This window comes from Musca autumnalis, unplaced genomic scaffold, assembly GCF_047663935.1.
Source record: "Musca autumnalis isolate F117 unplaced genomic scaffold, ASM4766393v1 scaffold_1, whole genome shotgun sequence".
NCBI lineage: Eukaryota > Metazoa > Arthropoda > Insecta > Diptera > Muscidae > Musca > Musca autumnalis.
Genome location: NW_027411644.1, coordinates 297,622,165 through 297,646,168, shown reverse-complemented (window position 1 = coordinate 297,646,168; position 24,004 = coordinate 297,622,165). Strand labels below are relative to the sequence as shown.

The 24,004-nt window shown below is 34.8% G+C and overlaps 1 protein-coding gene across 4 annotated transcripts in view; it reads right to left on the bottom strand.

The window, feature by feature from the left end:
• LOC141389780 (uridine phosphorylase 1-like) overlaps positions 1 to 24,004 on the bottom strand; it is a 111,580-nt gene that overhangs the window by 20,827 nt on the left and 66,749 nt on the right. For 2 of the 4 annotated variants that reach the window (XR_012409174.1, XM_073961836.1), the window contains exon 3: positions 2,930 to 3,053. Coding sequence is in view for 2 of the 4 variants with exons in the window: in XM_073961836.1 (XP_073817937.1) it covers positions 2,930 to 3,053 (124 nt within the window). In the remaining 2 variants the exon portion in view is untranslated. Of the gene's footprint in view, positions 1 to 2,929; positions 3,054 to 21,642; positions 22,237 to 24,004 lie in introns of those variants that run through there. The other 2 variants (XR_012409173.1, XM_073961835.1) reach the window with 2 other exon arrangements.

Genomic DNA, 24,004 nt, shown 5'->3' with positions numbered 1-24,004 from the left:
CACGTTTGAAGACAGTCTAGACGTACTAGACTTTTGAGTTCTAACTTGGACAAAATAATGTTTGTAAATAAGAATAGAAATTATGTGAATATTTTTTGAACAAATAAATGTACTCCTACATCGATTTCTCTTCTTTTTGGTAATTTCGTGCGTGAGTGTGCGTGTTCGTGCCTTCTCGAAAACGCCGTGTTTGTGCGTGAATGTGCATAAAAATTTTGGTCCGTGTTCGTGCATGTTCGTGCCTTCTTTTTTAGGCACGCGCCCATCTCTAATCAGTACTAGTACAAATATTGGCCCCTAAGTAATGCGAAGGGAACCAATTGTCACCTTTTTATCCCCAAGTAAACGAGGAGGCGTCAGTTGTGACTTAATTAACTTAACTTAAACGACGAGTTGTATAAATAATTCACATTTACATTTTCTTCATAACTTTAATATAAATGAAGCATCCAATAACAGAAGCTAGTAATGATAATATTATTCATATTGTTCTGGTATAAAAAAGGAATACGAAGGAAATATGCAAATCGCCCACTTCTTCTCTCTACCCGCTAGCAATTCCAATTATCGCAATTTAAATAGTCCTAAATTAGAGGTAAGTGGTACTAGTTCACAATTGACCCATAAGTAATGTGAAGGAAACCAATTGACACCTATATGTCCCCAAGTAAACGACGAAGCGTCAGTTGTGACTATTTCCCACCACTTTTTTTATAAGTAAACTGGTATATGACTGTAAACCTGGAACTAGTACAATATCACCTACAGGTAATGCATAGAGTGTCAATTGGTTACCTCCTATGACATCCCCATGTTAAAGTTTACAGTTGATTGCACTGTGAGGGGTCAGAAGTGGAACTAGTTACTGTAACGCTGAGAATCGACGAGTTTCCGATGCCGAACTAGCTCATCGCCCAAGCGGGAATCTAAATTGTGGTGAGTTTCTACGTTACTCTCACCACCGATCATCTTCTTTGTTTTAGCAATGAATTAACGAACACGATGTTTATCTAGAGAGGGAAAGATAATCTCGTGTGTGTGCCCAACATAAACGCAGCGGTTGAATTTGTTGTTGCTGGTGAACACTGGTCTAAAGCATAGCCGACCAAGAAGAGGGCACACAAAATTCTCAATATTTGCAACTTTTGACAGTGTGTTAGTAACGTTGTATGCACGCATGCTGCAAAACAAAAACAAATCAAAACATTTGTGTGCTCTTTCGTTGCGTTCGGGTCGTGTGTGTTTGAATTGCCGAAAAACTTCGTAACTTTAACTATACCAAAGCACGACATTGGTCTAAAGCAGCGTCAGGCGAGAGAGCGCCCACGTGCGCTCATTGAACGTTGCTCTCTCTCCACACACACAACTCAATCAATTGAAAAATCATGCACTCACACAATGACACCCCGTAAAGTATTCAATAGAAAAGTATCGTGCCTGACGCTGGTCTAAACTTTAAACTCTAAACTTTAGAGCCAGGTCAGGCAATTAGGCGCCCGTGTGCGCTCATTTAGCGTTGCTCTCTCCACACACACAATTCAACCCATTGAAAAAGCATGCACTCACACAATGACGCCCCGTAAAGTATGCAATAGAAAAGTATGGTGCCTGACCTGGCTTTAGAGCAGGTATCGGCACTAATACAAACGCATTGTTTGCGGTCTCACGCATGCGACTCTCTCTCGCTCTCTCCACAAACAGCGTGTACGTTCATAGACTAATTAATGTAGAGACAAAGAATGGCTCTCACCATTTTTCTGTGGCGAGACAGATGTCGTTTACGCATGTTTGTGGTTTGAGTGACAGCTACTTGTTTCACTCAAACGAAAACTCCTACAAATATTAACATTTACCAACTATATGCCTATCAAAAAGAGTGTTATAGTTAATTTCATATGTAAAGTACATTTTAAAGTGGAGAAGTTTGCAAACAAAGACCCTAATTGGTTGAAAAACAAATAAATTGTTTTCGAAGTTGAGTCATTTGACTAGCCCCAGTCTGGCTTGAGTCAGATGACTAGCCCCAAATCGATTCGTGCGACATCTGGTGGAGAATGAAAAATGAGAGCGTTCGTAGTCTCTGCTTAATTAGTCTATGGTACGTTAATGCATAGCTAAAACTAAAAATCATTGAAACAAGCGACAGCAGAACCTTCTTCATTGACTTCTGAACGAAGACTGAGTGGTGATTGTTCTGTTGTTCTTCTCATCAAGGCACACGTGCCCCTTTTTGCCGGATGCTGCTTTAGAGTCTAAAGCAGCGTCGCCCAAGAATTTCCATCAATAATTTAGTATGAGTGAAGAAAACAACAACCACATGATGTTTATTGTTTATTTTCATTCACTTACACTGTAAGTGAGAGAGAGAAGCAAATGCAAAAACAACTCAGTGAGCGCCCTCACTATACTGTCTTTGCAAAGAAACGCGTCCCTGGTCTAAAGGATTGATGACACCGTGCAAAACTCTACCTTGTATGCCCTCACGACACACTGCACCTTTTTAACTGCCCTGCCAAACCTATTCAACTAACGCCTGCTGCTTTGTGGTTACAACAAATCAGGGTATCCACATTCCTAGACTTGTAGATAGAGCCAGAACCGGAAGAGGAAAACGAACGTACAATCATATCATATGCTGTAACAACAACAATAACTAAAATAAATTTCAAACCTATTCAAGACATGTACTTCATCTGCACTTTTGCGACCAAAAAGGTGAACCGATATAGACCTCATCTATGTCTGGAAAAAAATACTGTGATGTTTTAACCTAATCGAACGTCCAAACGCAATTGGGGTGGATGATATACATTTTTGATCGCATTTAAATACCCTCGAAAAAGTTCACAAAATATTGTCAACATGTATGTAATTTTTTTCATAAAATCTTTTGTTTTTTCGTTATTTGGTATGCAATTTTAAAACTCACCTTAACATCACCGAACATTTCATTCAAATCGTGAGATTCACTGCCCAAAGCCAAATGGTATAGAATATCTTGATCCATGAGTTCAATATTTGGGTTACGCAATTTGACGGTGCCATCGGAATATCTAAAATAAAAAAATAAACAAACAATGTATCGTTATTATTTGAAAAATAATTTAAATAATAAGAATATATTTTTGTAAGAAGATACAAATTTCTGTAATTTGAGTCTGTAACTAGTTAGCGATAGAATTAACGAAAATCGTCTACAAGTTAACATTTTTAAGAGCCCAATGGTAGATTGTTGTCTTCCGAATAATAAGTGTAACATATATAAGTTCCCTTTTAATTAATTAATTTTTTTATAAAGATATAATAATTCAATATTGCATAAAAATTTATTACAAAAAAACTTTTTTCTAGAAGCTTTCACTTTCGAATTTATCAAAATAGTTATGAAATTATTTTGTGACCACTGTGGTGGTTTAAAGTGTAGTTAACACAGGTTACAAAAATTCTGCTATTGTATTTTCCTATATCCAGTGCATTACTATTCAATTATTTATTATCGTCTAAACAAAATTGGAAAGTTTTAATTTTTTGACAATTACATTTTGTCATTTCTGCTTTGTTTGCAGCACCTTGCAACGATAAAAATTTCGTATTCACTACAAAGTGAAACCGATTGTGCATTGCATTTATTGTATGCTATTAAATGACTTGACAAATTTTAGGTATTACAGCAAAGTAGAGTTTTGTAACTAAATTTTGTTAAAAATGCTTTGGTGTAATAAACAAAAAGCGTGAAAAGATTAACGACAAGTGGTCACCACAATTGCCAAACTGATTGAAATCTTGTTTCAATAGTCGCATTCGTGGACTGATTGTTGAGGTTATGCTTTTATTATTTTTCTTCTTCCTTATAACCACTAATTTTTCTTGGAAACTTTTTAATCAAAATTTAATTGATAGTACTTTTTACAACTCCATTGTTTTTGTTTTTAATGCAGTCGTAAAGTGTTATAGACTGAAGTAGCAATATTCAATATTTGTGTAATTGTTCAACGAACGACGGCATTATCAACGGTGTCAAAAATACCCCTCAGCATAATTTATTATTTCAGCCATGTAAAACTCCTCTACAAATAATGCCTTTTTTTTGTCATTCACAACTTAAGTTATACCCTAGACAGACGGCAGAGTTAATTTGCATTAAAAATGTCCTAATTTGAATTAATTTTTCACCCTGACAGACGATAGTATCTGCATTTATGAAACAGCTGTTTGTGTTGTTTGTTTTAACCCAGCAGAACATTTCATAAAGCTTTACAAAAGTTCGCCAAAATATGCTAAACAAATACACTTTCTACCTTTGATCTTTTCACCACGATGAAGCAAAAATAAATTTAATTTATTCGCAATATTTTTGAGTCTTTTTAATATTATAAAAATATTGCAAAACTTTAAAAAACATTTAAGGAAGATATAATTTTCGATTGAATTGGTATGGTGGGTAATGAAATTTTTTGTGAAAATAAAAATTTGAAAAAGAGATTTGTTAGAAGGCGTGAAAAACGATTAGCTGCTATTCTACTCGCGAAAGACCACTAATTATTTTGAAGAAACGCGAAAATTGCTGAATTGCTTTCCCTTTTTATTTCCTTAAACATGGAAATTTGACAAAAGACAATTGATTTTCAACAGCATTGCCATATTGAAATTGCTAAATTCATTTTAAATTTCCTTTGATTTTGTGCATTAAGAATGGGGATAATGTTCAAATTAATTTGAATTAAGGTTGTTAATGCAAATTAAGACTGCCGTCTGTCTAGGCTATTACTCTTGTTTTGAACTCATTTAATTAATCAGTTTCTTTACTTTCATTATCTCTTTTGAATGTTTTATAAAAATTGATAGGCATCGTATAATTTTGTTATTATTTTTTTTTTTTTTTTTTAAATCACATAATATGCTGTTTATATTAGAGCTTTTTGCAGGGTTAACCTTCTTTGAGAGGATTTGTTTGAAATATAAGCAATGGAATTGACATTTAAAACCCAGTCGGTTTGTTAAATCCGGTTATATATAAACGGGGTATAACATTAGCGGAAATAGATTGTAGTTTTATCGATGTTTTTTTTTTTTTTTGAAATGGTTTGAAATTCACCACCACTATCATTGACTCGTTCCGAGAAATATGAATTGTTAAGATAAGATAGGTGGTACTATTGGCCCTCCAGAACACTGGAAATTATTGTTTGAAAATCATTGCTGACTTATGGCAGTTTATAACTGACAACAAATATATAATTTAAAGAACAATTAAAGAATGTCTATAAAAACGTAATGTCAAAGATTTTAAGCAATTTCATAGTTTTAAGATTTTTTAAATTAGTAACCACATTAACCAGAAGCCTTAATTGTTCTGCCATAAATTACCCATAATAAACCAAAATTATATTCCCATTAATATCAAATAACATTGTAAATGATGTTTTTTTTTATGAGACCAGAAGGTAACTGGGTGTATTCCCATTATTATTGCTCCTCATAACAGTTGATAGTGTCAATATTGACATATTTCGTACATGTTTTATCATTGTAGGTACTCGTAGTTATTATTGTGTGTCTGTCCTTGGTCAAGAACCTCTTTCTTAAACATTCATATCTTGATTACCATTAACATGGTGAGACTTAATGTCAGTATATCACAACTTTATGACTGCAAGCAAAAAATAAAAATGTGTTTCTATGTATAACGATTCGCATTTGACACACCCCCTTTTCATTCTAAAATGAATTGTTTATTTTTCGTTTTGTGTTTATATGGTATATTTATTTATTTGTTCGCTTTGCACACTCAGTTTTGTTTATTTTTAATTCTGAAGAATTTGCAATTAGCCTTCGTCATTACGCTTTAATGAAAGTGAAAATAAAACAATTAATTAAAAAAGACGTTTATCAATAAATGATGAATGCATGATGAAATAAATTGAAATAACTAGTGTGAACTTTGTCATACAATATCAAAATTATTGAGAAATTGAATGTTTTTTCAGAGACTTGTCTTTATTATTTTATTTAAAAATGTTTCTATAAGTGCCTTAACTAATTTTAAACGGAAGTTGCTTACACCTGGGAAGTTTTTGCAGATTCTGAAACTACAATGTTCATAGATGATAAATATCAAGAAACAAAAAAAAAAATCGCCGGAGGGATTTTCAAATAAATCGTGATTTAAGTTCACATTTTTAGGGGTTCTTTAGGTTTTCACGATTTTGCTTGGAAACCGCGAAACTATGTAAATTAGCCTAAAGAAAATGTTGTAGCTGTGAAAATTCTCCACAAGATTGACCTTTATGATATTTTCGTAGGTTATACCGTTTTTGAGATACAGAATTTCTAATTGATACAATGCCTCCTTATAAAACAATGCCATTACAGCAATTTTCCAAATTAAACTTATATATCTTGAAAATGGTACAACCTAGGAAAAACTAAATCTTCCCGTCTTGTAGAGAATTTTCACATTTTCACATTGGAAACCGCAAGTCGTTTCCAAGCAAAATCGTGAAAACCTAAAAAACCCTAAAATTGTGAATTTTGATTGCGATTTATTTAAAAATCCCTCCGGCGATTTTTTCTGTTTTTTTTTTTTATTTTTCTTATCTATGAACATTGCTGTTTCAGAATCCGCCAAATCTTCCCATGTGTAAGCGGATTTCATCAAAAGTTAGTTAAGGCGCACTGAGCATGATATTGTTTTATAAGGAGGCGATATAGTCAGTGCATTGTCTAAATTTGAACTTCTATATCTCAAAAACGGTAAAATCTACGAAAATATCATAATGGTCAATCTAGTGGAGAACACCATTTTCTTTAGGCCCATTTACATAGGACTCACGGTTTACAAGCAAAATCGTGAAAACCTAAAGAATCCCTAAAAATGTGAACTTAAATCGCGATTTATTTGAAAATCCCTCCGCCGATTTTTTATTGTTTCTTGATATTTCTCATATATGAGAATTGTAGTTTCAGAATCTGCAACAACTTCCCAGCACCTTCCATTTAAATTTGGTTAAGACACACCGTGTCACATTTTCATTCACTATCCCAACATTATTCTTGCTTTTTTAAACAAGAGAACAAATGTTGTCATGTTCCCGAAGACTTGTCGTCATAATCTTATAAAAACTATCTCAAAAAGTGATATAAGTATCGAATTCGCTCAAACTCCACTCGCGAGTGAAACTCTTTTCGAATTCGAGCAAGTTCAGGGGGATAACTTGCCCCGTCCCCACCGCCAAACCAAAAACTTACCCCATCACCAACAAACTAGCCCCACTCCCACCAAAAAAAATCGGACCCACAAAAAACTACCACCTCCTCCCAAATTTTCACTCGCGAATAAATCGGAGCTCTGATTAGGGTGAACCCAAAACATTTTTTTCCATTTTATCCAAAATCCTTAAACATGAAATTATATGGCGATAGTAATTGGTATGGGGCTAAAGTTCATTTTCACGAAAATTGTATACAGTCCACAATTATGACCCAATCGATGAAAAAACTTTACCAGTTCATTCTTGTGGCTAAAAAAGATTCCTACAAATATTTGTGAAAATCGGAACGTATATTAATATAACTCCAATATGCATATTTTGTTGATTATGGACCCTATATAGCACGAACATTCGGGCCATTATCATCGAAAGAAACATGGTTAATAAAATTATTACGTTTTAAAAAACCACAAAAATTACTCAAAACTGTATGTAGGAGGCTCTAAATACACAGAAAAAAAATTTAGCTATTTGATAAAAAAAATTCAAAAATTCAATCAAAAATTTATCGATCGATAAAAAATTGTCATATTGACAAAATTAGATAAAACAAGTGAGCCAAGGCTATAGACGGGTCGGGGCCGACTATGTGATACCCTACACCACTACCCCTGTTCATAAGCTTTTGACTAATAAAATTCAAAATATTAAAATTGGGATAGCTTAGCGTCTTTGCTTTGAATGTCTTCATTAACACAGGTCAATTTTTTTGAAACGCATTTAAGTGCATCGACAGTACAACCCAAATAAAAAATGGAAAAGTGGGATGTATGCCAACCATCAATAGGCTTCTTTCTCTGTTAGACCGCCATCAACCCCCAAAATTTCGTGAGGATCCGATCAAAATTTCGTGAGGATCCGATCAAAATTTCGTAGTGTGATTGCACAAAAATGGGAAAAGGGATGCATTACCGACTATTGCGATATCTCTGTTGTTTGACCACCTATGACAACCTACTTCACACCGTTGTAAAGGTGATATTTTCTACTTTCCTTGCCAGGTTTTGCTTTCGATATACCTCCTACAGAAGGGAGATATTAACTTTGAAATAAAACGATGGTATTTTTTCCAAATATTTTTTTTTTGTCTCTGAATAATTGTCCCCTGAATAATATCCGACCATTATCAAAAATCAAAAGGTTTTTTCCTCTGTGGGACTCCCAATAACACCCAAAATTTCGTGACGACCCGATCAAAATTGCGACTTGTAGCGTGATTCCAAAAAAGTGGAAAAATGGGATGTATTACCGACTATTGCGATATCTCCGTTATTTGGTCAACTACTCCGACCTAGTTTACATCATTGTAAAGATGGGATCTTCTACTTTCATAGCCAGGCTTTGCTTTTGGAAAGTCCCCAACCAAAGCTGTGATATTCGTCATTATAATTAAAATCGCAAAAATGAAAATTTGGGTTTTATTTGCGACTATTGTGATATCTTCGTTGTGTGATCACCTACGAGAACCTACTTTACATCAGTAGAAAGGTGACATTTTCTACTTTTATTGTCAGGTTTTGCGTTTTGTATACCCCGTATAGAAGCTGAGATATTCGCTTTGGAAAAAAACGTTGTCTTTTTATCCACATAAGTTTTTTGCCCATTCCGACCCCTAAATATTATCCGACCATCACCAAAATCAATAGGCTTCTTCCCCTCCGGGACCCCCATCAACATCCAAAATTTCGTGACGATCCGATCAAAATTGCGACCTGTAGCGTGATTACAAGGTTTAGATGGACAGACGGACGGACGGACGGACGGACGGACACACATAGCCAGATTGACTCAGCTCGTCGAGACATTCATTTTGGTATATATAAGTATGGGTCTACGACCATTATTTCGATGCGTTACAAACTTTTTGGCCAAAACCAACTTATAATACCCTCCCCACATAGTGGTGTAGGGTATAATTATTCGATCACAAAGTAAAAATACAACTGATAAAATATTTCTTGGTACAACAATTATGGTGTCTGGCACAAAATGTATGGTTGAAACAACAATACATATTTTCACATTTGTAAAATACACTATTTTGTTCTTAAAATATGATTGCTCCAACAATATTATTTCTCTGTGTGTGGTTTTTGTTCAGAAAAATACTATATTTTGTTTTTTTGCATATTCGTTATTTATTGGTTGTTCGTATAGACGGAATATACAAAAACACAAAACCTAGTTTTTTCCTGAGCCAAAACAGGGTAAATGTCAAAAATGACCATGAAAACGCGACAAAATTGATTAGTTGTCAATGAGAGTCGTACCTAAAATTTTCTGAGTGACATTTTCGCAGAACATTTCGAAACTGAAAAAACCTAATCTTGTGGTACATTTATAGTGGTTCTTAAAATAAAGGATGAAAAGGACATTGAAGAAAGGATCTACCTTCAATGAAAATTTTAAAACAATCATCACATATGCGAACCTTTTGAACTTTTGTGAGGGAGGTACCGGAAGTAGTTGTCTCATATAGTAATCTCATATATACCCTAGGCAGTTTTAATTTGCATTAATATGTGCATTTAATTTTAGCCTTACATACGACAGTTTCTGCAGTTAGGAAACAGCTGATTGCTGTTTTTTTGTTGTTTGCACTGATTTTGTTGTTGTTTTCCTTGTGTCTGAGAGCATGAATATGCTCTCTCCCTCATATGAATATGAGCTCTCTTCTACGATATTGTCATATTGAAATACCTAAATGCCCTTTAAATTCAGTTTGATTTTGTGCATTAAGAATGTGGATAATGCACGAAGTAATTTGAATAAGGGCAGTTAATGCAAATTAACGCTGCCGTCTGTCTAGGGTATAAATCTTCGAATTTGTTTGAGAACAATATTACGATGTATAAAGCCCGGATCAATGTTAGTCACTCCTTGCAGATCCCAGCAGCAATTTTGGTTGACCAACGTAGGTTTTCTAGAGCTTTTGTATCATTCTGGTAGGAAGCATGGACTTGTCCACGTAAAAAATGATATAGTTGTAATCAGGATGGCACGGAAGACTACAGTTTCAGATCTCGTCACAGATCTTCATCAGTTCCCTTGTTTCTTGTTTTTCAACAAGAAACTTTTTATTCCCAAGCTCTCTCAGGTAGTGCCAAAGAAATTCTCGATCAGTTTGTTTCTTTGGACACTTATCTATTTGAGCGAACAATTGACACAAAAGTTTCTTGTTAAAAACAAGGGAACTGCTGAAGATCTGTGACGAGATCTGAAACTATAGTCTTCCCTGCCTTAACACGTAAACATTGCCATTTTCCCATAGTCCCTGCCTTACCCCTTGGTAAACATCGCCAATTTTTTCCCACTAATAAATTGAAGACTATGGGATTAAGCCTGACTATTTTGAAAAGTAAAATAGGAATTTATTAAAGTTTGTAAGGGAGGGAGGCAGATAAGAAAAAACGTTATCCGATATAGCTTATCTTCGAACTTCATTTAAGTTAGAAAGAAACATTGGCTCAATGTCTCTAACCAAAGAGTACCTTCGGTGAAAACTTGGAATTTTTGTAAAGAATGTACCTGAAGATCTTGTTCGGTATAGACCTTCTTGGAACTTGGTCTGCGTTTGGAAAAAATTTTACGATTTTTGTCCAAATCGGATTCTAAATTCTTAAGTTATCGTGCTCATTAGTTCCATTATCTCAGGAAATATGGAAATGACCCGAAACAAATTCTACCGTCGCTGTAAAAACATCAAACCTATCCGAGATAAGAACGTATTTGAAGGTAGTGACCGATATAGTCCAAAGAAATATAACGATGTAAAAAGTTTGGATCAAATCCAATACTCCGTCGGAGAGTTATCGGGCTCACCTATACGGAAAATTTTTGAACTTTGTTTTTTGATGGAGGTACCCGAAGGTATGGACCGATATGGTCCATCTTCCAGCTTGATATAAGTTTGCATCAAAACTAGCAGGTGCAAAGTTTGGATCAAATCAGTTAATACGTTCGAGAGTTATCGTGCACAACAGCCAACCATATAGACGAACGAAGAGGTGAAAGGGATTTCGCCGAAATATGCTTGCGATTCGAAGCCATTATTTATATGATGGACTATATAAGTCCACTGTCTTCGGTACCTCCTCCACAAAAATGTTCAAGGGAGAAAAAATATCGAAATGTCTAAAATATTGATTTGTATTTGTAAGTCAAGTAAGTTAATACTGCTAAGGAGCTTTAATAATCGTGAACCCAATCCCAATTTGTTGAAAAAAGAACCTATTCAAATTTTAACATTTTCCGAAGGGTGTCCCATAGCACTACTCAAACTCTTTGAGGTCACTATCAGTGTTTTATTTACATGTTTCAATATTTAAACTTACTTAAATATTGTTCATAGCCAGTTCTCCGATTCCTCATGTTATAAAATGTAATAGGAACTACTCTTAAATACGCAATGCATGACGTTAGAACGGAACGCAGTAACCTAACCTCGTTAACCTCATTAATATAAAATAAAAACATTTTAATTATTTTGTTGTGGTGATAAGAGGCCACCTATGGATTTCTTCGTGTTCGCATTATTTATTTTTATTACGAATTCTAAGGTGACTAAAAATGTCTGATAAGGAAATTACGCTGATGGACTACCGCAAGCTAATTGACATTAATGACACATAATTTGTTTTTGAGTCCAATGTCAAGGATTCTTATTGGCGATAAGAATTTTAACATTTTTTTTTAATAAATATACTCAAGATACACATTGGAGTTTTTCAGATTTTTTCGGGACTTTGATGATTTGTTGAATTTGATAAAAAAAAATGTCAAACAAAATAAAAGTGTCATTTTGAGGCAAATGACAGTGGGAATAGGTAATACTTTTTGGAACATGGTAATAAGACGAATTATATGGATACTTGATCTTGAAGTTGAAAATAATTTGTGGCTTTGATAAAGAAATACTAAATAATAATAATTAATTAAAAAATCCGACAATTAATAAGGCAATCATTAAAATAATAATAAAAATTGATGTTTTTTTGTTTTGATCAGATTTATTTTTCAATGACCAGCCTTTCGGTCTTAAAACTGTATTATACTGCTACTCGAAAAAATATTTATGTATATAGAAACATATAAAAAAATATTTAAATTAAATAAATAAAGTATAAATGCAAATAAAAATATATATATATACGATTTTCAACTACTCAATGAAATTGAACTACAAATTTATTTTTGTATATATTTAAAGGAAATGATACTACTACGAAATTTATTTATTTTTTTTAGCATACATATAATTTTGTATTTATAAAAATAATGAAACATATTGAGGGTATATAAGTTAATCTTTATATAGTCCCCATAGACGGCTAATGGAATTTACACAAACAAAACTATTCTGACGTAAATGATGTTTATTTTATGGTAATAAAATTGATGCGACTTTTTATTTTCCTTCTATTTATTGTTGTTGTTATTGTTGACATTTATTTATGTTTATAAAATTTTGTTTGTTTATAATTTTTGTTTCGTCAGATAAACAAGAAAATCGTATGACACTTTTGCAGACGGTCCATTAATTCGAAACATAAATATGAAATGAAAATGAAAACTGTTTCCTAACGACTTGTGAAATAATTTGCATAAAACCGTATGCATCTGAAAATAATAATATTCCACAGTAGATGGTGGCTACGATGAATTACCGTTATACATAAATATTTTTGAATATGACATTATTTATATTTGATCAGTTACAACAACAAAACACCTGTGTTTTAGCAAAAAAATTCCTAAAACACACTAACAAAGCACGTTTTTCCTCAGAATGAAAAAAAGATTTGAATTTTGGTCCCTAGCCAAAATGTGACGATGTTGTCTAAAATAAGTATTTCCCACGAGGAAAACAAATGGATCGTGTGGTATAAAGAAGAACAAATTTGTTGAAAAGCACAGACATGAAAACAAAATTGCCGCGAAATTACAAAACAAAATCACCTCAAAAAAGAGAGATGTCAGCATGTGATGAAAATTGCAAGAAAATAATATATTCGTAGGATTAAGAAAACATATTAATCATAGGCTTATATTATTTCTTAGATTCGCTTTTGAAATTTAGAAGCAAAAATAGCTCAATAACTCAGCCACTAGGTGAACAACTTACCCAAACATTTGACTGACACATTTTTCTCAGTAAGAAGCAATACAAAATCTGAGATTGTGAAATGCAAAATTCTAGCGCCTATATCAGCAGAAAATGAAAGAGGAGAAACGTATTTTAATAGAAGATAAAATAAAAACAAAATGACGTGAGCGTGACAATTTGATGTGTACAGGAATTAGAAGCGCGAAAACTAGAGCAGAAAGTGAAAAAATAAACTGACTACAATCATGTAGACAAAAATTTGTCAGCAACATGAGCCGAATAACCCCTTACAAAGTTATTTAAACAAGCCACTTTCTGCATTACCAGCAAGATAAACAATAATGAACTGTTCCATAAAAGTTTTACAATTTTACTCTTGTTCTCGTAAGCAGGGAACAGACAGATGAAACTAAATTATAGAGTAGATGATGTAAATGCAGTATTAGTTTACGAGATCATAGTTTTACATTATCTCCTCTCTGCTTACGAGAACCATCACTAACAAGTGTCAACTCTCTGTTTTGTTTACTTTTTTCTTTTTTTTGTTTTCGCCGCATCTCCTTTTTTCTATTTCGATTAGTTTTTGTGAGCAATTGGCGCGAGCGGTTCAAGCAACCTCGAAATTCGTGTTTATAAATCAAACTACCTTTGTGAGAACTTGAAAACAAGAGATAATTTGTTACTCTATTATCATTAAATCATCAAACATTGTAAACAGTGAATTAAAATAAATTCGTTTATTAATTTGGAATTACCAGAAAGTCCAGTGCGTTTCATTTCTGCCAATTGAGCTCCCAACAAGAACCAACTTAATAATACAGTGTGTTTCCATTTGCCAAAACGGAGAGCAGGTACAGTGATTCGCGTGTGTCCCAAGTGGTTTACGACAAATAAATCAGACAATCAATAAACAAACCCCTTGGTTTTCTATTTTAACTGACCCTGTTGCACAAACTTTTCTAACTCGGTGGGTTGTATTGATTTTACCCTGTCCTTCAAGGGAGTTTAACGTATTCTGTGACATAGTGTTTTCCCAATAAATTGATCGACAAACGTGGTAGTGCCTGAGCTCGGAGTCGGGTATTTGATAGGCTGTAGGAGGTTGCAGACTTAGTGCAAACACCTCTTAACTAAGTAATGAGTACGGTGCACTGTGGTTCCGCCCGTGGACAAAAATCGAAAAATTGATGGCGACAAATTTGATTGCAATTGAAATAAATATCCTCTAAACACATTACATTTTTAATATTCAGTATTATTTTTGGCAATATACAGCGGCAATATGTCAAGTTAAGTCGAAGAAATTGAGATTTGTATGTGTTGCCTCAAAAACGAAAAATAGATCCACAAAGCATTCGTAGCTTATGAGTGAAATTTTAAAAAAATTGAAGAGGAAAATCTAAAACTTTCAAAATGAAACCTATAGTTATGGCATTGACATATCGTCGGTGTCATGCTTAAGTGTTCCATACGCCATTTTTGACATTTTGAGATAAAGGTACCTTACAAGGTTTTGAACCATGCTCTTTCAGATTTTTTGGTCGGTTTTTCTCTATCTCGTATAGTTTCTGAGATATTCAGATGCTAGAATGTTTCATATCCGCTTTGTGACCCAAAATATCTTGTCATTTTGTTCCATATCCATAAAGCCTGGCGTATGGAATAAAACAACTTTGAACTTTTTAGTTCCATATCCATGTCGTTTGGCGTATGGAACAAAAAGAGACAAAAACGAATTGTTCCGCAGCAAAAATGATGGCGTTTGGAACAAAAAATTACCCATTTTTGCCAAGTTACGGAAAAGTGTGGCGTATGGAACAAATTGTTTTAAAGGACTTGGTTTAAAAACTGAAGAATAATAGTTTGTAAATCCAAATATTTTTGAATATTGTATTGTTATATGAAAACGAAAATTTATCAATAGTTTAAACAAAAAATCCCTAGTTTAAAGACAAAATTTTGATGTAAGTCCACAAAAATATACGCAAAAACGTTCATTCGACTTGAAGCTAGTGTGGACACCGACTAAAAAAATGGTATTATAAGAAAAACGCGTTTAAATTTTTAATGTTACCTAAGAAATGCAAGAAATAGTGATAAGTGGAGGCAATCCCTTAAATAAATGTTAAGGAAACCTATAATAATGGTCCTTATTGTATTTATATGAGAAAAATAAATGTTTCATTTAAGGTCCTGATTTTCCAACTCCTCAGTAGCACTTCATATAAGGGAGGTGGAACACGATTGATAAAAAGTGTTTTGGTTGAAATGTGACAAAATGTGTTCCATGTGACACAAACTGCCAAAAACATGAAAAAAAGATTCCATGGAACAATTCAGCAACTTTTTGCAATTATAAAAATTGGCCATAACTTCTAGACTATCACAGATATCTGACTAAAATATACTACTGATATTTTCCATGAGTTTAGTTAAGTAGAACTGAGCTCTTAAAATATTGGATTATTGCACCATTTTTATCCTGTATGGCCCTAAACATTAACTTGAGTTTTTCTCGAATCAGGCAAATGGCGTATGGAACACTTAAGCATATGGCGTATGGAACACTTAAGCATATAAATGAATTTTTGTGCTATTTTTAAATCATTACTAAAATTTATGTTGAGTTTTACTAATGTTGGCCACGTAAGAGCAAGTCCATATTTTTTTTAAATACTGGGGAAAGTCTCTTGTTTACGATAAAAAAAAAAAACAAGTAAAAAAATTCCAGTCGACAGATACCTATATAACCTCAGCTAATGTGAAGTGAAACTTTCACCTGCGGACAGATCGAATGTATTTAAGGTCTCTTCAGAATATTGTGGCCTTTTTAGATATTCGAACTTGCCCGCAAAAATGTGTATTAGGAATTAATTGCACTAAGACACAAATGTTGAACTTTTGTGGGGGAGGTTCCCTTGGGGAGGACCGATATGGGCCATTTTAGAAGTTAAACTAAATTTTGACAAAATATTAGGAGATCCAAGTGATATCGCCCTAGCATTTTAGTGACATTTTTTAAATATTGGGGAGAAGTACTGGAAGTTGTGGACCGGTATTACCCCATGAAACTAAGTTTGGATATAATATGACGAACACCAAATGTTGAACCCAATCGGTTTTACAGTTCGAGAGTTATCGTGCTGTCCGATCGCCACATATACATAGGGTTTTTTTTATACCTTTTGGGCTGTTTTCCCAAGAAATATGGAGTTGCCCCTGAAAAAACTTTTACTGTCGTAATGGAGGTATGGAATGCAAATCGCTTCAACAAAAATCAAAGTGATTCGAGAGCAGGTCTTAAAGTGAACTTATCCGAAATTTTGTGTGAGAGGTACCAGAAGGTGAAAACAAATATAGTCCATATTCGAACCTGATCTTTATCTGGCAGATATACTATGATTGAACAAAATATTACGAAGGCCAACTTTTGGACCGAGTCGGCAGATCCGTTCGAGAGCTATCTTGCGCTCACACGGTGTCATAAGGTTTTTTGCATCTTTCAGGCTATTTTCTCAGGAAGTATGGGCTTGCCCTTGATGAGACTTGTACCGTTGTATGGGGGGCAGTTAATACAAGTTGTTGAAACAAAAATCAAAGCCATTCGAGAGCAGGTATTGGAACCTCATCTAAGTCTGGTAGAAATTTAACGATGTGCAAAGTATGGATTAAATCGGTTACTTTCTTCAAGAGTTATCGTGCACACAATTTTTCCGAACATTTTCCAACATTTGTGGGGGAGGTACCGTGAGGAGTGGACCGATATAGCACTTCGTGCGCTCCAACCAGCCAGACAGACAGACGGACATTGCTAAATCAACTCCAAATTTTCTGAAACAGGTTTCGTCCAAACATACTTGTGGTCTAAAACCATTATTTCGAAAAGGCACATTTTTAAATGCTGAGGGTATAAAAATCCAGCTGCCCCCATCTGCCACCCAGATATTCCCCTTATACCACGCACGGAAAATCGACAAAATTCCGAAAATCGGGAGCTATACCTAAACGTAGACCTATATTGAACATTTTGTGCAAGGAGGTATGTTGTTCTCTCCGAACTCATGTTGCAAAATTACAACCAAATCGGTTGGAAAATTTGGCTAAAATCGTTAAAATTCCGAATCTGGAGGTACGCTTATATGGGAGCTATACCTAAACGTGGACCTATATTGAACATTCTTTGCAAGGAGGTATGTCGTTCCCTCAGAACTCAAAATGCTAAATAACAGCCAAATCGATTGGAAAATTGTGATGAAATGGTCAAAATTCCGAAAATCGGGAGGTACGTTTATATGGGAGCCATACCTAAACGCGGATCTATATTGAACATTTTTTGCAAGGAGAAAAATAAATGTTTCATTTAAGGTCCTGATTTTCCAACTCCTCAGTAGCACTTCATATAAGGGAGGTGGAACACGATTGATAAAAAGTGTTTTGGTTGAAATGTGACAAAATGTGTTCCATGTGACACAAACTGCCAAAAACATGAAAAAAAGATTCCATGGAACAATTCAGCAACTTTTTGCAATTATAAAAATTGGCCATAACTTCTAGACTATCACAGATATCTGACTAAAATATACTACTGATATTTTCCATGAGTTTAGTTAAGTAGAACTGAGCTCTTAAAATATTGGATTATTGCACCATTTTTATCCTGTATGGCCCTAAACATTAACTTGAGTTTTTCTCGAATCAGGCAAATGGCGTATGGAACACTTAAGCATATGGCGTATGGAACACTTAAGCATATAAATGAATTTTTGTGCTATTTTTAAATCATTACTAAAATTTATGTTGAGTTTTACTAATGTTGGCCACGTAAGAGCAAGTCCATATTTTTTTTAAATACTGGGGAAAGTCTCTTGTTTACGATAAAAAAAAAAAACAAGTAAAAAAATTCCAGTCGACAGATACCTATATAACCTCAGCTAATGTGAAGTGAAACTTTCACCTGCGGACAGATCGAATGTATTTAAGGTCTCTTCAGAATATTGTGGCCTTTTTAGATATTCGAACTTGCCCGCAAAAATGTGTATTAGGAATTAATTGCACTAAGACACAAATGTTGAACTTTTGTGGGGGAGGTTCCCTTGGGGAGGACCGATATGGGCCATTTTAGAAGTTAAACTAAATTTTGACAAAATATTAGGAGATCCAAGTGATATCGCCCTAGCATTTTAGTGACATTTTTTAAATATTGGGGAGAAGTACTGGAAGTTGTGGACCGGTATTACCCCATGAAACTAAGTTTGGATATAATATGACGAACACCAAATGTTGAACCCAATCGGTTTTACAGTTCGAGAGTTATCGTGCTGTCCGATCGCCACATATACATAGGGTTTTTTTTATACCTTTTGGGCTGTTTTCCCAAGAAATATGGAGTTGCCCCTGAAAAAACTTTTACTGTCGTAATGGAGGTATGGAATGCAAATCGCTTCAACAAAAATCAAAGTGATTCGAGAGCAGGTCTTAAAGTGAACTTATCCGAAATTTTGTGTGAGAGGTACCAGAAGGTGAAAACAAATATAGTCCATATTCGAACCTGATCTTTATCTGGCAGATATACTATGATTGAACAAAATATTACGAAGGCCAACTTTTGGACCGAGTCGGCAGATCCGTTCGAGAGCTATCTTGCGCTCACACGGTGTCATAAGGTTTTTTGCATCTTTCAGGCTATTTTCTCAGGAAGTATGGGCTTGCCCTTGATGAGACTTGTACCGTTGTATGGGGGGCAGTTAATACAAGTTGTTGAAACAAAAATCAAAGCCATTCGAGAGCAGGTATTGGAACCTCATCTAAGTCTGGTAGAAATTTAACGATGTGCAAAGTATGGATTAAATCGGTTACTTTCTTCAAGAGTTATCGTGCACACAATTTTTCCGAACATTTTCCAACATTTGTGGGGGAGGTACCGTGAGGAGTGGACCGATATAGCACTTCGTGCGCTCCAACCAGCCAGACAGACAGACGGACATTGCTAAATCAACTCCAAATTTTCTGAAACAGGTTTCGTCCAAACATACTTGTGGTCTAAAACCATTATTTCGAAAAGGCACATTTTTAAATGCTGAGGGTATAAAAATCCAGCTGCCCCCATCTGCCACCCAGATATTCCCCTTATACCACGCACGGAAAATCGACAAAATTCCGAAAATCGGGAGCTATACCTAAACGTAGACCTATATTGAACATTTTGTGCAAGGAGGTATGTTGTTCTCTCCGAACTCATGTTGCAAAATTACAACCAAATCGGTTGGAAAATTTGGCTAAAATCGTTAAAATTCCGAATCTGGAGGTACGCTTATATGGGAGCTATACCTAAACGTGGACCTATATTGAACATTCTTTGCAAGGAGGTATGTCGTTCCCTCAGAACTCAAAATGCTAAATAACAGCCAAATCGATTGGAAAATTGTGATGAAATGGTCAAAATTCCGAAAATCGGGAGGTACGTTTATATGGGAGCCATACCTAAACGCGGATCTATATTGAACATTTTTTGCAAGGAGATATGTTGTTCCCTCAGGACTCAAAATGCAAAATTACTGCCAAATCGGTTGGAAAATTTGGCTAAAATTGTCAAAATATAAAAAATCGGGGGGTACCTTTATATGGGGGCTACAGGCCATATAAAGGTACCCAAATGTGGACCTACATCGATTAAGTTTTTTTTTTCTCCCTTTTGGGCTCGTTATAAAACTATGTTTAAAATTTCAAGGCGTTAACTCGATTATAACTCCTTTCCATACCAGTGGGACCACTGTGTAATGGGGCCTTAGACCTGGCAAATCCACCATTGACCAGATATTTACCATTAAACTCTGGCCGTATGACGGTACAAGCTGAACGATTTGGCCTAAACTTTTGACATCCTAACAAATCTTTTAGACATAGATTTGATTCGAATATGGACTATTCGGAGGACCTGAAATTTTTCTTTCGTTTGGACTAGTCCACGCTTCCTGAGTTTAAGGGCTTTTGAAATTCCATCGAAGTTAACCCTTGCTGTTCCTTGCTGACGATATCAAAAATACCACGTCGACCAACCAAAATGGCTGGTTGGCACAATAAATATCGAAAGGAATGACACTCAAAATTAGATCCAGCTTCAATATGAACTACGTCAGTTAAAGATATCCATACAATAGTTTGTAATAAGTAACTTATTGATGGCTATACTTTTTTATAATTTCAACATATTGAAACCGCTTCTACTCTCCATTTTTTATAACTGTGTTTGAATTGATTTGGAGTGTTGCAGAGGAAAAATAGTAATTGAAAAAGTTAAGAATGTACAAAGTTTTTGTAAAAATATGCAAATATTTTTTAATACAAAAATATTTTCACAATTTTAGAAATACAAAGTTTTGCTAAAAAAATGCAAATAATTTTCTAAAGCCGAAAAGCACCGCAGGCGAAAATATTTCTAAAAAAATCGCGAGAATTTTTACAAAAATATTTTCAGTTTTACTGAATACAAAGTTCTTCTAAAAATTGCAATACTTTTATAAAACCGAAAAGCGGCGCAGGCGAAAATTAAATTTTAAATTTAAATAATTAATTTAAATTTGGCTTTTCGACGGTATTAGACGAAGACATTTCGTATATGTCTTCGTCGAATACCGCCGCTTTGCTCCCAAAATTTGTTGGGAGTTATGTCCGGGCACCGTTTCATTGTTTGTTTTTAATAAAATTTATGAAATTACACCCTAATTTTTGTTCGCTAAATTAAAAAAGGTCCCAAAAAGACGAAAATAGGCCTCAAATGTTTTGTTGTTGTTTTCCATATACATGTTTGGGGCCTTATTTCTGTACGCCTGCTAAAAGCCTTTGGAATCGAGACTGCCGTTTTTAGCATTTTTTATTAGTTCTATTATTTTTCGGACCAACTTCAGATTTTTATGATGGAAATTCTTGTCACTGATACTTGGAATAATATTTGTTGCAGTATTGATTTTGTAGATGCCTCGAGGATGTTTTGGAACAATTTTGAAAATTCGACCGGACGCAGTATAGGTACGTATCATAGAGTCGAAACAAATTAGTTTTATGTTGACTTTATATTTCATATAAAGATATTTTTTTTAATATTTCACATTAATATGTGGATTTCAAACCCCACAATTTTCCCTACACGACATCCCTACTGTATTAGTTTTTTGTGAACATATCTGAACATTTTTAACATTGAACCTGGTCGCCGCCGTTTGTTACCAAGCACAGAAAGTGCAGAATGCAAACGCTTGCTCCTCTTACCTTGTATGTTTGCGGACTTCTGTATAAATATCCTCTTCATCGTCATCGGCTATTTGTGTACCATTTCCGTTGACATGGGCAGGATCAAAACGATTTTTATAGTCATGATGTGAGTGGTGGCGATCAACTTCGTCGAGTGAGATACCGGTGGGTGGCATAATTTGTGATTTGTTTGTTTATGTCTTCGTTTTTAAATGTTTATTAACTTTGTTTATTCCAAAGTGATTTTTGTAAGTAATACACCGAAATTTCTAGACGTTTGTGTCTTCTTTTTTTGGATTGTATTTCACTTTTTGGCTTCACAAATTTAAACGCACTGCGATAGATTGCAGCAAGCAAGAAAATATGTTGGGTCAAACGCAACAAATAAACCGGATGATACGAACGCGTCAACGTCTAAATATCAACTGATGTGTTTCGGCTTTGTTTAATGATCTTTTATTAAAAACGTAAACACTAAAACAGCCAAACCACCAGCAGCAGGCCAATAGACGGGTGCATGAGGGATGACAAGGTGAGTAAACAGCACAAATACCACTACCATGAGAATAAAACGTTTTAGAAACGGCTGTTCCGCCGTACGCTCACTCGACTGTCTATATCACATACATGCATATATCTGCATAGTACGACGTACCCTATGCAGGCAATAACAATAATTGATGATGAATGGCAAAACAAAACAAAAAAGTGAAAAAAAAAACAATTAAACTCACACATAGATGAAAATACATACGGTGCATGGGGGTATGTAGCACACGTACATACACATTATTTTTAACCAAATAGCTTGCAACTCTCGCTCTCTTTGAAATCGGCTTAGCAGATGCAAGTCGGTCTTTTGCAACTGCTTCCATTCAATGGTCCATATGTGGCATATCGAAGTCGCAATCTATAGCACACACAAGGAGGAATTTTAATTTACCCTGCCAACTCACAAAATTTACATTTAAATTTGTTTTGAGTAGGGTATTGTATTAGGTTCGGTATCTCTTTTTCAGCGATGAGTAAGATGTATAAGTTATTTCTAAATCTTCTCCCCACATCCGAATAAGAATGTTGAAAAAAATGCAACAGATAAACTGTTTTGCGAAATTAATGTTACAGTTGGTGTCAAAAATGAGTATACATTGAGTGTCACTGAAAATGATGCAAGCTGAGCTAAAAAAATTAAATGTTGATAACTTTAAAACTTTAAACCTACCTGTATATACAAATTATACCGTGAAGCAAAAAATTAGCATTTAAAAATGTAAGGATATATAGCAGGAGTAACATCCCTATATCCCTAGCCAACATAAACCACTCTGAAATAGAGAATTGGAGGGTATCTGAAAAGTGTTCTTTCTCGGGTCACAAGATTCCACATGTATGTATGTTTATACTTGGATTGATATAAAGTACCCATAGAAATCCGAGGAGAACGGACTGGGGTAAATTCGAATCTCTGACAGCTTCAAAAACACACAGTCGAATCCTAACTAATACTTTCCTGAATTGCTGTGAGGACTTCTGTCCAATCACTTATTCTGGGAAGAAATCCAACCGGTTTGGTGGAGTAAAAAATTAGTCAATCTTCGTAAGGCAAGAACATCTCTCAATAAAGTCATTAAGACGAATCTCAGTACGAATTAAGATGCCTGCAATGTTCATTTCAATAAGTACAAGAATGAGATCAGGAAAGCTTTAAGGAACTCTTGGGTTAGTTTTATTGAATCTATAGGGGAAGTTAATGAAGCGGCTAGAATTCGCAAGATACTATCTAAGGATCACAAATCCATAGGTAGTATCGAATGGAGCGATGGTTCCTGGACTAGAGACTCTAGATTTGCTATCAGGGATTCACTTTCCGGTATTTTCATTGTGTTCTGCCTACAGCAAGCAAGAATCAAACCCGAATAGTCGAGAAAGAACAGCTGTTACAGTGTTACATACCGCCCAAGACTTCTGTGGGTGATTAATAGCATTCAGCCTTATAAATCACCGGGACCGGCAATACTTCAGAATGTGGCAGAGCCAGCACTGTTTATCCTGACGGAGATTTTTAAGGAATGTTTGTAAATACCTGGTCTGTGGAAAGAGGCAAAGGGGACCTACATCTTCAAGGCGGGGAAGCCGGACCACACATTACCCAAGGGCTATAGAACAATTAGTCGTTCTTGCTTTCTATAAAAAAACGATGGAAAGGTAACTGGATCTGGAAATTCAAACACTATTACATCCCAAACAGATCAGTAGATCCCAGCACGCATATATCAATGGTAAATCAGTGGAAACCGCCCTACATGAGGGGGTGGGGCACGCTGTGAAGAATTTGGAGAAGTCAAACATAACCCTGGTGGCCTTTCTCGACAATAATGTG